The sequence below is a fragment of the Penaeus chinensis genome, chromosome 31 (assembly GCF_019202785.1).
Source record: "Penaeus chinensis breed Huanghai No. 1 chromosome 31, ASM1920278v2, whole genome shotgun sequence".
Classification (NCBI taxonomy): Eukaryota; Metazoa; Arthropoda; class Malacostraca; order Decapoda; family Penaeidae; genus Penaeus; species Penaeus chinensis.
In genome coordinates this window covers 26747537-26762536 of record NC_061849.1, presented here as the reverse complement: position 1 = coordinate 26762536, position 15000 = coordinate 26747537, and the positions used below count along the sequence as shown (strand labels likewise).

At 33.5% G+C, this 15000-nt stretch overlaps 1 protein-coding gene across 1 annotated transcript in view; it reads right to left on the bottom strand.

Moving 5' to 3' along the window:
- Positions 1-3075: 3075 nt before the first annotated feature.
- The window catches only part of LOC125042112, a 37151-nt gene continuing 25226 nt past the window's right edge, over positions 3076-15000 (bottom strand). The window contains exons 12-25 of the mRNA XM_047637578.1: positions 12824-12953; positions 10743-10894; positions 10564-10619; positions 9471-9609; positions 8371-8458; positions 7794-7855; positions 7372-7451; positions 6139-6268; positions 5600-5794; positions 4903-5038; positions 4586-4678; positions 3976-4027; positions 3591-3734; positions 3076-3316 (exon numbers count right to left, since the gene is read on the bottom strand). Of these exons, the coding sequence (XP_047493534.1) occupies positions 3199-3316; positions 3591-3734; positions 3976-4027; positions 4586-4678; positions 4903-5038; positions 5600-5794; positions 6139-6268; positions 7372-7451; positions 7794-7855; positions 8371-8458; positions 9471-9609; positions 10564-10619; positions 10743-10894; positions 12824-12953 (1575 nt within the window). The 3' untranslated portion in view covers positions 3076-3198. The remainder of the gene's footprint in view (positions 3317-3590; positions 3735-3975; positions 4028-4585; positions 4679-4902; positions 5039-5599; positions 5795-6138; positions 6269-7371; positions 7452-7793; positions 7856-8370; positions 8459-9470; positions 9610-10563; positions 10620-10742; positions 10895-12823; positions 12954-15000) is intronic.

The following is a 15000-nucleotide window of genomic DNA, read 5'->3' as shown; positions in this document are numbered from 1 at the left end:
GCAGTCGTGCCATGTTAAACTGATTTCCGGGCTATACTAACAGTCATGGGAATAAATCTGCTGACAAACTGACAAAGAGAGAATAGTGGAATTGATCATAAGACCAACTCTTGTGCCCGAAATGTCCATGAAACCAAAATCAGAAAACTGGTGGTGGTTGTGATCAAGGTCTATATAAATACCTTGGTTATGATGGCGGTCTGTGTGAGCAAGGTCTATATAAGTACTTCTATACAAGGTCTATATACTTCTATCTATATACTTATATAGACCTTGTGTGGGAATGCGAGTATGCCCGTGCACATGATCATGATAAGATCATTACATAAATATATATTTATGAATTCCTCATATATTTGAAGAATAAACACACTGTATATCATATTTTTCTCTCTGCCTGTCTGTCTCACTCACTCTGATCCTGAATTTCTGGTTTTCCTTCAGTTTAATGTGTCCTCCTAATGGTATTAGAATAATTTCCCTTCACATTGACTTCAGTGTTATTCCTTGTTTCGAGCTTCTCATCAGTATTGGCTTGTACCGAGTTCGTAATTAATATTTCTTTGAATGTTACGAAGATAATGTATCTTTTGTATTCAGGGAACACTGGTGTTTTTTTGTGACATGAATGGTACACATTTTGCTGAATGAGTCTATATTTCTAAAGTTTCCATTATTTATGGTTAGTTTTATTTTCATACCCGCACATGCATAATCCTTTCCACTGGTTTCATAAGTTCCCATTTTGTCATCGGATATTTAATTTCCACCAGTATATTTTGTTATTGGGGATCCTGTGACATGCTTTCATTTCTTAGGTATTATAGTGATTCATAAAAATATGTATAAATGTGCATAAAAGTACTTTGTAGCTTATCAACCTCCTGTATGCTGTTACACTCTTGTTTTAACTTCTTGTCTGGAAATCTTGTTGTTTTTCGAGGAAGATGACGAATTTAATGTCTTCTTATAACTGTATAATGTATTTGTCACTGCATACTTTACATACTTTCCACTACTAAAGGCTTCCATCGACACACATCTCAGTGATGCATATAGTGTATGATCCTCTGTCCTAATTAATGGAATGGACAGAAAAAAATCTACCAGATGAAACAGAATAATCATTTTGCAATTTAAAATAACTTTTGATGGTAATCAGATTACCTGTCAATCAAATGGCAAGAAAAAACAATACACAAAATAAGTTTTTCATGTCTGCAATTCCTTTGCATTTGCTGCATTCTGCAAACTAGGTTTTAAGGTTGAAAACTAAAACTTCCAATATTAAGTAAGCATTCTGATAGCAGAGAAGGAAATTGAGAGAGTTCAAATCATTTATCTTTTTATTAACAATCATTTTTAAAAAGACACTATATAAAGCAGATCTGGCCACTTGCCTACCAGACACCATGCGAAAAATGTCTTTGGAAGCACCATGACTACCACACAAGAGAATGAGATCTGGTACACCTGAGTGGCTATATGAGATTGTGTTTTGTGTGTGTGTGTATGTGTGAACACTTGTGTGTATGTGTGAGGTGCTGATCCAAAAAAAATTATGCAACTTATGCAGGGGATACAGGTACTTTTTTGTAAGGCCAAAAATTCCCTAGCTGAATATGTTGAATATGGACAATGAGATGAGCATACACACTTAGCATTGGCTTTTAATTATTCATATATTAACGGCAGTATCTAGGAAGAGGGTTATATACACTTTGCTGCAAGCAGGTTTGTTGTTATTGTCTGAAGATTTTATTCTCATATTAAATGTTCCCCAGAAGATCTATTACCACACACACAAAACAAAACTACCATTGTTTGTGCTGAACATGACACAATATCATAAGTGGGGGTGTTTTGCTTGCATGCTTCTGCGAGTGATTGCCATTTATTGAAGATTGATTTAAGGGTGTTTTTTTCTTTTAAATATAGAAAAACAGTAATAAAAATCAATGAATAATTTTGGCCAAAATGCAGGAACACAAACACAGCTAATATAACAACAAGTATAGAAACCTTCTTAAAAAGTTCCTCCCAAATTTCAGATACTAAAAACAAAACAAAAAAGGAATGTGATTTCAATAATTTTTCCTTGAAAATTTCTTTATGCACGTGTGACCTTTGCAACATGATGAAGCTCCCCAGGAAAACCTTACATCCTCCCAAATGGCACCTAAGGTCAGAAAACAAAAACTAATGAGAAGAAAAAAATATGGATTGTATGTATATATGGCATTGTTTGTGACCCTCAAGGGGAATGATCTAGCTCAATGATGTGTGAACCTGCTAGCTGAGCTAAATACCTCCCCCTTTCATACACACTCTTTAGAAAGACCACCGGCATGACTATGCATAATGCTGCAATACACTTGTGCAAAGCCAAGGTTGTGTTTGTTGCAGTCTATAAAAGAGAGGCATTTACATGGAAAAAATAATGAAAGTATACATAAATCAAAAGAGAATATATAACGATTTTCACCTGCGATATAATTTCTTGACGACTTGAAACAACCTCATTAATCTTCCTATTTACAAATCACATTCACGGCTCAATGTCAAGTCATATACCATAGGCAACATTTTGCAATTTTCTTGAATGCTTCAACAAATCCTTAATTTTAAATATTTTGTTAATTTATCACATCTCAATCATATACAAAAAATCACTTTATAATTTCAAAAGATCCATTGAAGACATTATCATAAAATATAGTGTACAAAAAAGCATAAAAGCATGCAATTAAAACAATAAAATGGAAGAAGAAAATAAACTGAAAGGTCACATACACAGCTTCTATGAAAACCTTGGCATTCATTGCAACCTTCCATCAAATGTCTCCATCAAGTACAATTCATACAAGTATAGTAATTATCACAACATCTATTCTAATCACAGCTTCGTGACCAAGGAAGTCTCGGAGACGTTCAGAGCCTTGTGCTGGTGAACACTTGACTCCTGAAGGCAGAGAGTTCATTTAACAACTTCGCTTCTTCTTCTTTTCCTCCTCCTCCTCCTCCTCCTCCTCCTCCTCCTCCTCCTCCTCCTCCTCCTCCTCCTCCTCCCCTTCCTTCCCTTTCCTCATCTTGAGAAGCTTCAAAAATATACATATAAAATAAAATGTGACTTGTCTCTAAAAAGAAAGAGAGAGGCCAAGAGTAAGAAGTATAAATTACAAAAGGAAAAAAATATTGCTAAGTCTTCAACTTGTCCTTGAGTTTGCTCTTCAACCCTCCGACCTCTTTGGTTTTCTTGGCGACATCCTTCTTCTCTTCTGTCATTTTCTTCACCTTCTCTTCTGCAGCCTTCATTCTGTAAACACATCAAACAAATGCATTTCAGTATTGTATTACTCTTTTATAAATCACTTTGTGGTCCTTAATGGTTTCAGTTCTGTTTCAGGCTGCATGTTCTGTTTGACTTATAGAGATTATCAATGAAAAATGAGATTAATTGTCTGGTTGCCCTCTTTATTTGTAAATTTTGCTATGCAGCTGAATAAAATTTAGTTGTGAGATCCTGAACATTACAGTCCTAGCACTGTAAAATGACCATACATCAAGTGAAACCATTCAGTGAAAATTACCTCTGCTTGACAATCTTCTGCTGTTCTTTCTGCCAAATGTTCATGAAGTCATTGCAGAAGGGTGACCAAACACTGAAGAAATCATAGGGTGTAACTTCAGGTCCTTTTCCACTGAACTGGAAATACTTCATCACCATTTCAAATCTAAAGAAAAGAAAAGAAATAAAACTTTTATATATTCAATCACAAGATGAACAACTATATGACTTTATGCACATAAGAATGAATATTACTAAAGCTCTAAAAAAGAAATAAATATATAAAAAGCATAAAGAATATTTACCTCATGTTCATTGAATGTTTAACTACAATATATTTCTATACCGACATCAGTCCAATCCAAGATGTTTTTAGTGAGAACAAAAAATATCAGTCATATACTTACTGGCTTTTACACTCCTTTAAACTTTCACTCTCTGATTCTACTTCACTCTTAGCTGAAAGACAAAAGAGAATTGTAGAGACAAGGCAATAATTAAAAGCCGTTATTTATATCACTTATTAACTAAAGAATTGTATGTAGAACTACAAAATAAGATAAAACTATACATTAGTACTGAATAATGTGGTCTACATATAGTCCATTCCATTCCCAAACTTAAAATGTTCTACTTTCACAGGAGAAAGAAGAAAGACAATGAACCCTTCCACAGAGTAAAAATGCCTATAACATGGAATCTAATAAAACATAAACAATGCATAAAAATGTAAAATACTTTCTTCTTCTTTTAAGGTACCAGTAATAATGAATCATGCATTGCATAAACTAAATAAAAATAAAAATATCTAAAAAACAAGATGACAATGCCCCAAAACAAATCATGGTTGAAATAACCAAGCATAAAAAGTATAAAATGCCCCTGAAATGCTAACACACATAAAAGAATAATGTACATACATACATTAAACATATGATGACACACATATGAAAAACTACAACACCAATGAAATGCCAACATCACCTCCATCCCCTTCACAACCAACACAAGCAATACCTTTCACAAAGAACTCCGTCATCCTGTCCTTAAACGGCTGCAAATGCTCCTCATCTGACTTTGCTATCACCTTCTCAGCTCGATTTTCACACACTGCAATGGTAACGATTCTAGATTATCCTCATGACGTTATTGCTGTTATCATTATTAGCATACAAAGATTATCATCAGCCAACGATGGCAGACAATACCCTATCAATGTACGTTGATATATAATATGTCAACGACTTACATTGATAGTAGAAAGAATTTTGTAATTTGATAATAATACTGTTGATAATTTGATAAGAAAATACAGTAATAACTTGTGTCATTACCTTTTAGATTCTTTTCAATATCTTTCAAGTCAGATTCCAAGTCTTCGAATTTAAGATTGGACACGCGCTCTACAACATAAGGGTCTGGGATTGGCAGCTGGACCTTGTCAGTGCCTGCATCCTCCCCTTCATATTTCTGGAATCAAAAGCAAGGTACTCACTACAATAAGGTTTGGAAAAGGGTGTAAGAATCAAGATATGGTAATACTAATAAAGAGAATGTATTAGTAATAAGTAATCATCTATGTCTGTTAGGATAATCATAAAGTGTCTTGTGTGCAAGGAAGAAAGAAATATGTAAGGAAAACAACAAAGCAACATCGTCAAAATTTCTTTCAAAAAGGAGAGGAAAGGAAAGGAAAGGAAAAAAAAAAAAGTTATGCTCAAAATATAGCCTAATCAAGATCGCGGGAGCACTTTCAAACTATGGCTTATTCTCACCTTAAATTGAAGTTTTGCTTCAACAATTATGTATATATGCATATAATATAATATTAACATATATGCATATAATATAATATTAACATGTATGCATATAATATAATAATAACAAAGTAATATAGTTAAAGACAAACATAACATCATATAACCAAGGAGTCTAAAGCAATCTTTGCAATGTTTAGAAGAAACTATAAAATATGCAATAAAAAAACAAATGAAAAAAAAGGAAAAAGAAATAAGCAGAACACTCCTGTACCTCTATATATTTAGTGACAACAAAGTGCAAGAGTGTGAAGCCCGTTTCCTTGCTCTTGACGTCCTTGATCTTTGGAAGGATCTCGAGACCAAATCCATCTGCCTGGCCCCTAGTCCTGTTGCCGCCATTCATGTAATTGCCAAGGGCCAGGATCAACCCGAATATTCTCTTGATGCTCTCACTTGCCACGAGTACCTGTTTGGAGGGAAAACGGGGGTTTGCTACAATAGTCTGACGTAGGTTTGGTAAAATAGACCAACTCTGAGCTTCTTGGTAAGACATAAATTATGAGTGTGGTTTCAAAGAAGAATTTAATGTTACTGTTAGTGGTGTAAATATCTGTACCTCATTACATTCCTCATTATTATGATGTAAAATTTTGTATCATTACACTTGCACACAAAAAGATTAACTTAAACAAATTCCCCCCGGTTATAATTGTCAAAATGAATAATACCATTGACAACAGTGATTTCAATTTTACTGAGATTTAATATGATAAATAATATGTATGGGAAATTCCAACTTATATTGCATACATCTATAGTAGACTGCAACATGTGTATTCTTCCATGTATGACGCCCAGCTCTTCGTTGAAAGTTGCTTGGAAGGTGAAGCATGCTGTTCGCTCGGCAAATTCATTTATTTTTGACAAGTCGAGGAGGAACCTGAAATATACAGATATTGCTTTTTTAACTGTAAAAGGAAATTATTCCTGTGCTGAGAAAGTTATAGGTTAGAATAAATACACTAAACAAGGCATGAAAGTTGTTGATGTTTAAATACTCTAAAATAATCCTATTCTGAAAACCTTTCATTTCTAACAAAATAACGATGAATATTACCAGATCATAAAATATTTCATAGTTGTGGGTTTCCTAACCATTTTACTGTTGTTGTTCTTTATATATATATATATATGTCTCATGTACTAAATAAATAAATCTGCATAACGTATTATACAGTTTAGAAAACAATATAGCATTTTCATTAATAATAGTCTAAGAAACTCTCAGTTGGGAATTTTTGGAATTTGCTTTACTTTTCCCTCCCCCTAAAAAATTAGGTTTCATCTCAATTTGAATATCTATTAAAAAGTAGCATGGGAATTAAAATTCTGGAATCCAGATCTGTACATTTTTATAACCCTTCTAATTATACAATAAAAATTTTACCTCGTTAAAACATTTTCAAGTTTTTCAGTGCAGATGCTTAAACAATTGTGACAAAAAAAAAAAAAAAAAAAAAATTAACTCTTTTATTCATGAAACATCAATCATCTAATTATCATAGAAATTACATTAATTTCTCTTTCAGATGCTCTTTGCTGTAGAAAGGTATGCTAACTGGTTTCTGAGTTATAAAAATAGAAAGAAAAAAAATCATTACCCCTTGTGGACAGATTATGAAAAGAGACAACCCCTAACTAACTTTGACAACATGACTGTCACATAGCCATGACTACTGCTTGCCTTGGACCATTTGTACTAGTGTCAAATGGTCCTAGTGTTTACATGTAGAAGTGTGGCCTTTTGTATGTATATATACTCTTATACACATATGTATATGCATACATGCATGTGCATATGCATGTCCAAATGTGTATACATGTAAACACATAGATTAGGACAAAATATTAGCATATGTAATTCTCCTCACGTACATATATTCAAAACTAGTTAATAATATTTTTCAACTGCTCTTGACTCCATCCCCCATCAGGAACCCCGCCAATGGTAGCCTTAACATGACTTGCAAGACAAAGACTTACTGTTCAGGTTTATCGAGGGGGACGTCGGCCATGGCTTCATTGGCTGCTTTTATCATGTTGATCTCTCCTTCGCTTCCTCTCTGAAATGGGTATGATTTAAAGGTTAATTTCAGGTTTTTGATATACATTAACTTTTTATTTTTATTTAACAAGATTTATTTCTGTATGATATTTCATTCAATTCGATGTCCAATGCATAAACAAAAGTACCAAGTTTTGATTATCTGTTTTGTTTGTCTTTTGTTCTGTTTCACAGGAATCAAAATTAAATGAAAAAAAAATAGTGTTTCTAGTAATACATATGTTAATAATAAAGCTGCTTATGGGAAACAAAATGAAAAAGTGCTAATCTGCTAAAATGAGGTCAGTAAAATTAATAAGGAAAATGTAGGTGTCTGAAATATAATAATAATGCTACTCACAACTTCGTATATTTGCTGAAGAACTTCAAGGTCTAGGACGGAGGTGTCAAAGTTGTAAACAGCTGCAAAAACAGCAAGATATTATTACTCTTATATTTATTTTAAAAATATATATACATATATAACAAACACACACACACACACATGTGATATATAAGCGCACATGTACACACACATTCTACAAATAAAAGAATGAACTGAATAGCAAGGTAATGCAAGAGTAGGTCAAAGGACTTTTTGCTATACTGCTTCTTCAAGGCATAGGAAAAGGCTGTCTGCATATTTGTGTGTTTTCTTTCTCTTCTCTTTGTTTTCTTAGTTACAATTTGTTCAGCCTGAGATCTCTACACACATACAAATGAGTTAAAACACACACAAACATGTATATGGACATGTGGAAACAAACACACACACACACTGCGCACACACAAGCACACATGCATGCACACACATCTATATATAAATGGACAAAGGCAAATTACACACAAATATGTTACCATGAAATGGCCTTGCATGTACACTCCATCCCTCCCACTTTGTTCATATGTTCACACTTGCTCACCGAGTCTCTACTCACCATTCTCCACATCTGCGATATCTAGATGTTGACTCGTAATGAAGATTCCCACATTCTGGGAACGTTTGCTGTCCAGGACTTTGTTTACCTTGTAGAAAAAAAGTATTGATTAAGGATCATAAAGCTTGTTCTCTTCTGCTTTCTAAGCTCTGAACTGCAAACTATATTCACATGAATGAAAATTTGAACTTGTATACGAATTGAATGCACCCGGGCTCCTAAACCACTAAGGTGGCCAACTTGCTATGTTTGAGATGCCATGTGGAAGGTCGTGTATTGCTAAATAACAGATTTTAGTCTGTCTCCTATCCATCCCTGGTCTCCATGGCTTTATTTAGATTAGTATGATAAAAGTTTTTTGCTAACTTTAGAAAGTTGTATCTCTCTCCATAAGGATGCCAAGCACACAACTTTTCCACACTGTTTAGTGTAGTGGTTGAAGCCACAGAAGCATCATGACACTCTTGACACCTGGGATCTGGCCAAAAACTTCAACTACACATTTATACCTAGGTGCAAGATGTTAATATACTGACTTGTATACTGCACATCTTTAGCATCTTTAACACCAAGATTGAGCTGATAATAAAATAAAATGCAACCATGAAATGTAACACATAATCCTAAATGCATACTATTTTGAGTTAAGATAGACTCCACTTCAAGTAAGAAAATTAAAAAGAAAACAAATTCATGTATCCTTCATTATGTTCCACCTCAAGAGGAGTCTACTTCTACTGAAAATACTGTAGACTTTGTTTCATTTTTTCCAAAGTATTCTACCAATTTATTATCTGTATTTTCATTAATCATTCCATCTGATCATTTTACACATTACTATTTGTATTTTGTAGACCAAATTTTTCAAACTCAACAAAAGCATCTTAAAAACATACTTCGTTTTCTTCTTCCTTCCTCAACTTATTTCTTCCCTCCTTTTATCCCTCCTTGTTTTCTTCCCTCTCTCCTTCCTTCCATCTTTCTGTCCACCCTCCTCTTCTCTTTCTTTCGTCCATCCTTCCCTCCCTCCCTTCCTCTTAGCCTGACACACTACACATAAATTCCCTCACTTGCAAAAACCTGCAATCCCCCATCCTTACCTTGACCTTAGCTGGCTTGGCCTCCTTCTTCTCCTTCTTCTTGGGCTGTGTGACCTGTCGAGCAAAAAGGTCAACGAACTCCAGCTCGTCAAATTCCTCTTCCTCAATTTCGTCCCAAAGTGGGATGTCAGCTTTTCTCCTGTGGTAATCAGGTGTTTATAAATCTTACAAACTCTACATAATGTAGCAATTACTAATACACACTGAATTATGAATTCTTAAAATATTTTTTAAAGTTTTAAAAAGGAACATACATGGCTAGTGTGGATAGTTTGAGAGAAAATAACATCAAGAAACACAGAAAGAAAGAAAAGAGGACTTCATTGAAGCAGTTAGGCAACCATGAAAAAGAAACAAAAGAAGATAACAATGAATAAATGGACTGAAAATATACAGGGGGCCTTTGTGATACATTGTTTCTTTAATTTCCATTTCATTCTTTTGTTCTAAAGATTTTGTGGAAAGTGACCGAAAAAATCCTCCATTCTTTCACTGCTGGAACGCTCCTATACAGTAATTTGTTGCAGCCATGAAATGAAGGCAACAGAGCTGATGGCACTACAGTACTTGCAACCCAACATTCCCTGGCTCAGTCATCTGCCACAGGCTATACATTGTCTTCGGTTTCTTACTAGACTACACAATACTGCACATCATGGAAAGAATGAAGAGAAAAACCACTTTTACTCTACCATTCACAAATTGTCACGTAGTAAAACGAAATTCAAGATTACCTCCCATACGAATCATACTCTGCCATTAATGGTAAGTATGTGTATGATTTTTTTTTTTTTTTCTATAGGTAATTTTGTTTAACTTTATAAGTTTCAATTTGTATTGCATGGAGGCTGTTGGAATGCACATATCTTGTTAACCATGCAGCAGGTCCCACTTTAACCATATAATAATGTCCTCATGGGGTATTGCATAATTAATTCCATTTTACTTTTCATTACAATTTTATGGTCTGTATTAATGGCAGTTAAATGAAGATAAACCAGTAAACTTAATCAAATATCAAATAATGCATTAAAAAATATAAACTCAGAGAACTTTAAATGACAGTGAAATAAAAAGCACAATTACAGCTTACTTTTTTGCTCTCTTTAAGCTTCCTTCCTTTTTATCACTCTTCTCCTTGTTTTCTTCTTCTTCCTTCACTTCTCCTCCTTCCTTCTCTCCTTCTTCTTTATCCTTATCCTTATCCTTATCCTTATCCTTATCCTTATCCTTATCCTCCTCCTCCTCCTTTTCCTTCTCTTCCCCTTCTGCTTTCTCTTCTTTGGTTTCATTTTTACTGTCGACCTCATCCTCTTCCTCTGGTTCTGGTTCTGGCTTGGGGGGTTTGGGCGTCTTCAGCTGAATTCTCGTCCAGTAAAGAGGCTTCATGGCCATCTTTGGGTTGACTGGAGCCTTGCGAAGAACTGTGATTATGAAAGGTTTAACAAAGACGAAAGAGTGAGTTATACATGTGTCATCTATTGAATTTTATCATTACTTTTGAAATCGTTACTGTCATATCTTAATGAGCAATTGAATGAACATGCACTGACATTTTCAGATAGTTTTTATATTAAGTACAAAAAATTTCCCTTATATCATACCTAAGCAGACAATTTTTTTTTTTTTTTTTAGAAATTATATTTACCATCCCCTCAGTGGTACATAACATAGCTAATCCTATTCTCACAACCATGTGTCAGTAATCCATGGCACTACTAGAATAGATTTGATTACAATTCACCAGTTTTTACTATCCTAAATTATAAATCAATACCTGCATCATGCTTTTGCCTCAATCATTTCAACTATTTGGGCTTTTCTTTTCTACCTAACAGGAGGTACGAAAATAAAGAACTTTCATATAAAACCTTTTAAGGAAAGGTACAGAACCCAAGTAAATTTATAGTAAGCACATAACCTACAGACTTTCCCTTTCCCTTTTTATCCTAAAAATGAATTGCAACCAGTTTTATTATGGCTTCACCAAAACCATAACATTTCAGTACACTAAAAATCCTTTATAATTATGGCTGTGTTCATTTTATCTTCAATAAAATTAAGGTCTTCTTGTCTGCATACATAGCAACACAAAGTATATCTTACAAACAGAAAAAAAGTGGCTTTCATAATAATTTAGTCCTTTTTTTTTATATTTCAATTGTTTGATTTAGCATTTTTTTTTTATTTACTTCCTCATTTGCAAGTATCGTGAACAACACAATGTCAATTGTGCCTCTTTTAAAACACTCATACCATTAAAAAATTATATCAGTCTTGTGACCCATTTGGTCTTCAAACAACATATACATTAAAAAGACTTCTTGTGAAATGAGATCCATAAGAAATTCATAATTAAAGCTGGAGTGGAAAACAAAGATGTTGAATGTATATATGTGGCAAAGAGATACCAAAGGACAGGAGCATAAGAGTACCCAGACACAGACAGACACTAAGGAAGCAATTAAGCTACATGGAGCTTTTTATGTGGTTTCCATCTTGATAAATCTGCTGCTATGACTATAAGACTAAATAGTAAGAAGGCACTGATTTATTTTATCAATTCCATCTATAGGATAGCTAGCATATTAAGCTTATTTACATAGATTTTCCTTGTATATCATATATATGTATATGCAGACTTATATGCATATGCTTATATAGACACACTGTATAAATACTATATGTATAAACTGCATAATAAAAATGTTTCTGCACATGAAATCTCATTGGCAATAATCTATCAAGCCTAAATATTAGAGCAATAGTATCTACTAATGTATTAGTTTTAAAGCAGACTAATTTGCTCGCAAACAGGAGGCACCTTCAGTGAATACTTGTATAGGTCCTATCAATCGTACAATAAAAATTGTTTATTTATTCCTTGCAACAAAGGTGTGTCTGACTCAGAAAATTGTTGTAGATGAATTCAGTTATCTTCATCAATGATGAGATAATATCATACATAAATAAATAAAAGAGTAAAAATATAATGTTAATAAAAATATTCCCTAACATGAATATAAACTTGTATTATCTTATTCTGAACATTATATCTATCAAAAATCCATAAAACAAAGAACAAAATTAATAATGATAATTTTTAAAAATCCCTCTAGATACAATGAACCCTAAAATGAAATGATCTCTAATATCAAGACAATGTGCTGACTTACAAAGATCTGCAGACATATACACATACAGAGACACACACACAAAAGGCATGTGTGAATAAAACCTGCTGGTGAACACAACCCTAACACAACAGTATTTGCTCTTATTGCGTACATATATACCGTTTGTGTGCAGAACACTTTTTTCTACCAGGTGACATGACCGTGACCTGTACTGACCTGGCACAGCTTGAGAGGTCAGCAGCAACGAGACAGAGGATCCGGGTGCCGACACCAGAGGGGAGCACGGTACAGGTGTGGCCAAGGACACACAAGCACACACAGGCAGGAGCAAGCAAACGAGAAAGGACTAGGTGAGTGCGCTATGTCATGGGGCACTAAACAGGCTGCTTGCATATTCCCTCATGAGGTTTAGGCATTGTTATTGCTCTTGGGCGAATGGACAATCATTTTACGACTGTTGTAATATACATATATTCACAGACTAGTAAAACATGACTTAAATTCACATATGAGAATGAAATACTTATAGATATGGTAAATTCATGAAAACTATTTGAGATACATTTTCAAAATACTTAAATAACAGTTGCTTAAAAACTAGTGACAAATCTATCACAAGCAAATCAAGCAAATAACTGGATCTAAAGCTCTCAAAAACTAACAAAAAAAATGAAAATGAAAATATATCAATGCATAAACATCAGTGTAGGAATATGCTTCATAGTAAAGGAAAGGAACTATTGGATGACTGTAACTTTTTTTTGAGAATAATGTTCTTCTTTAGTCTTGTGATGAGATTGACAAAGCTGAGACAAAAGTTGAATCAAATGCCAAATATCTTAAAGTTTTATCAATAGAATTATCATAAAAATTGTTATTTATTTCCCTTGTGAGGCTCAGATTTCACCAATTAGATTAATAATATTGTACAGTGTTGCAGATAATTGCATCTACATCAGCAATACAAATCTGGTGCCAAATAAATGAATAATTAATCAACATATATCTGGTTCATCAGTGGCTTATTACAAAGGCCAAAAAAAAAAAAATGCCTACTTTAGATTTTTAAACAATATCTTGAAGTTCCACATCATGAGCGTCACTTGGGACATAGTCATAGAAATTTCTCATCAATGAAAAAAAAGAGGAAAAAAATCATGCCGTAAAGAAACCTCGTGTGATCCCTGTTTTTTTGTAGATACTTAGGAATGTAGACTAGATAAATAAATGAGAGGAATCACCAAGAAAATAATCCCAGAGAGAATCTCATCACATATTTTTTTTTTTTTTTTTTTTGTGATGTCAAACTTTTTTCTGTACTTATGGTGCTATCATAAAAAAAAAGGAAAATACAGTGGCTCTAAGGTATTCACTATGGAGATGTTAAATTGCAGTTACTATTGTAAAATTATGATGACTAGTCTAACTAAACAGATTTCATGGGCTGTTACTAGTACACTGGTTATACAGCAATGCTACTTCTAAGTACAAAATAATATCTCATTTATTCACACACAGCTGTATAAAGCAGCACCATTATACCCTTACACAGACAAAAATACAAACATACACAAGTGTTATATTCTTTTAAAGCCTATAACTTACTAGCCTAGATAAAACACACACTTACCATATTGATATCATAAATACATATGAAGAGCCTGACACTCATTAAGAAAAAAAAAATGCACAGTATAAAATATAATGGATAAAATTAAAGTGTACAAACAATACATAACATTTTATAATCATTCATCATCATACATTGCCTCATCTCATGCAAGAGAGGCAAGACATTCAACTTGGTTGGCTCGCTTATTACAACAACCTTTGCCGCCACCAAAGAACTGGATCCCTAAAGGAAACATGCACAAGGTCACCTTACTCTAACCCCTATTATGCATGCATTTCCCATGCAAGTCCAAGTGTAGCCTATAAAAGTAAAAGTGTAAATAGCTTTATCACAGGTGTCTGCATCCACCTAAATTGAAAATTCCCAAATACTAAAACCATCTATACGTGACAGCTATGGAAGGGAAAAGAAAAGAGAACAAAAAGGATAAAAAAGAAATTAAGCAATAAAAACTGAGTAGAAAACAGAAACAAAAGACTGGTAATGTCACATGATGACTCAGAAATCCTTCACATCAGAAATAAACCATAATATATATATATGTATGTTTGAAATGAAAAATATTAATGTTCAGTGCCTGTGAAAATCATAGGACAGGAAGCACAAATAACCAAATACATAAGAATGTCTAAGAATGATCTTAATTTCCAAGTCCATCTCCAATTTAGACAAATTTTAAAAAATAAGCCCCAAATTTAGTAAAAAAAATAAAAAAAATAAACACAAAAAAAAAGAAACACACAAGAAGGAAACATCTTTT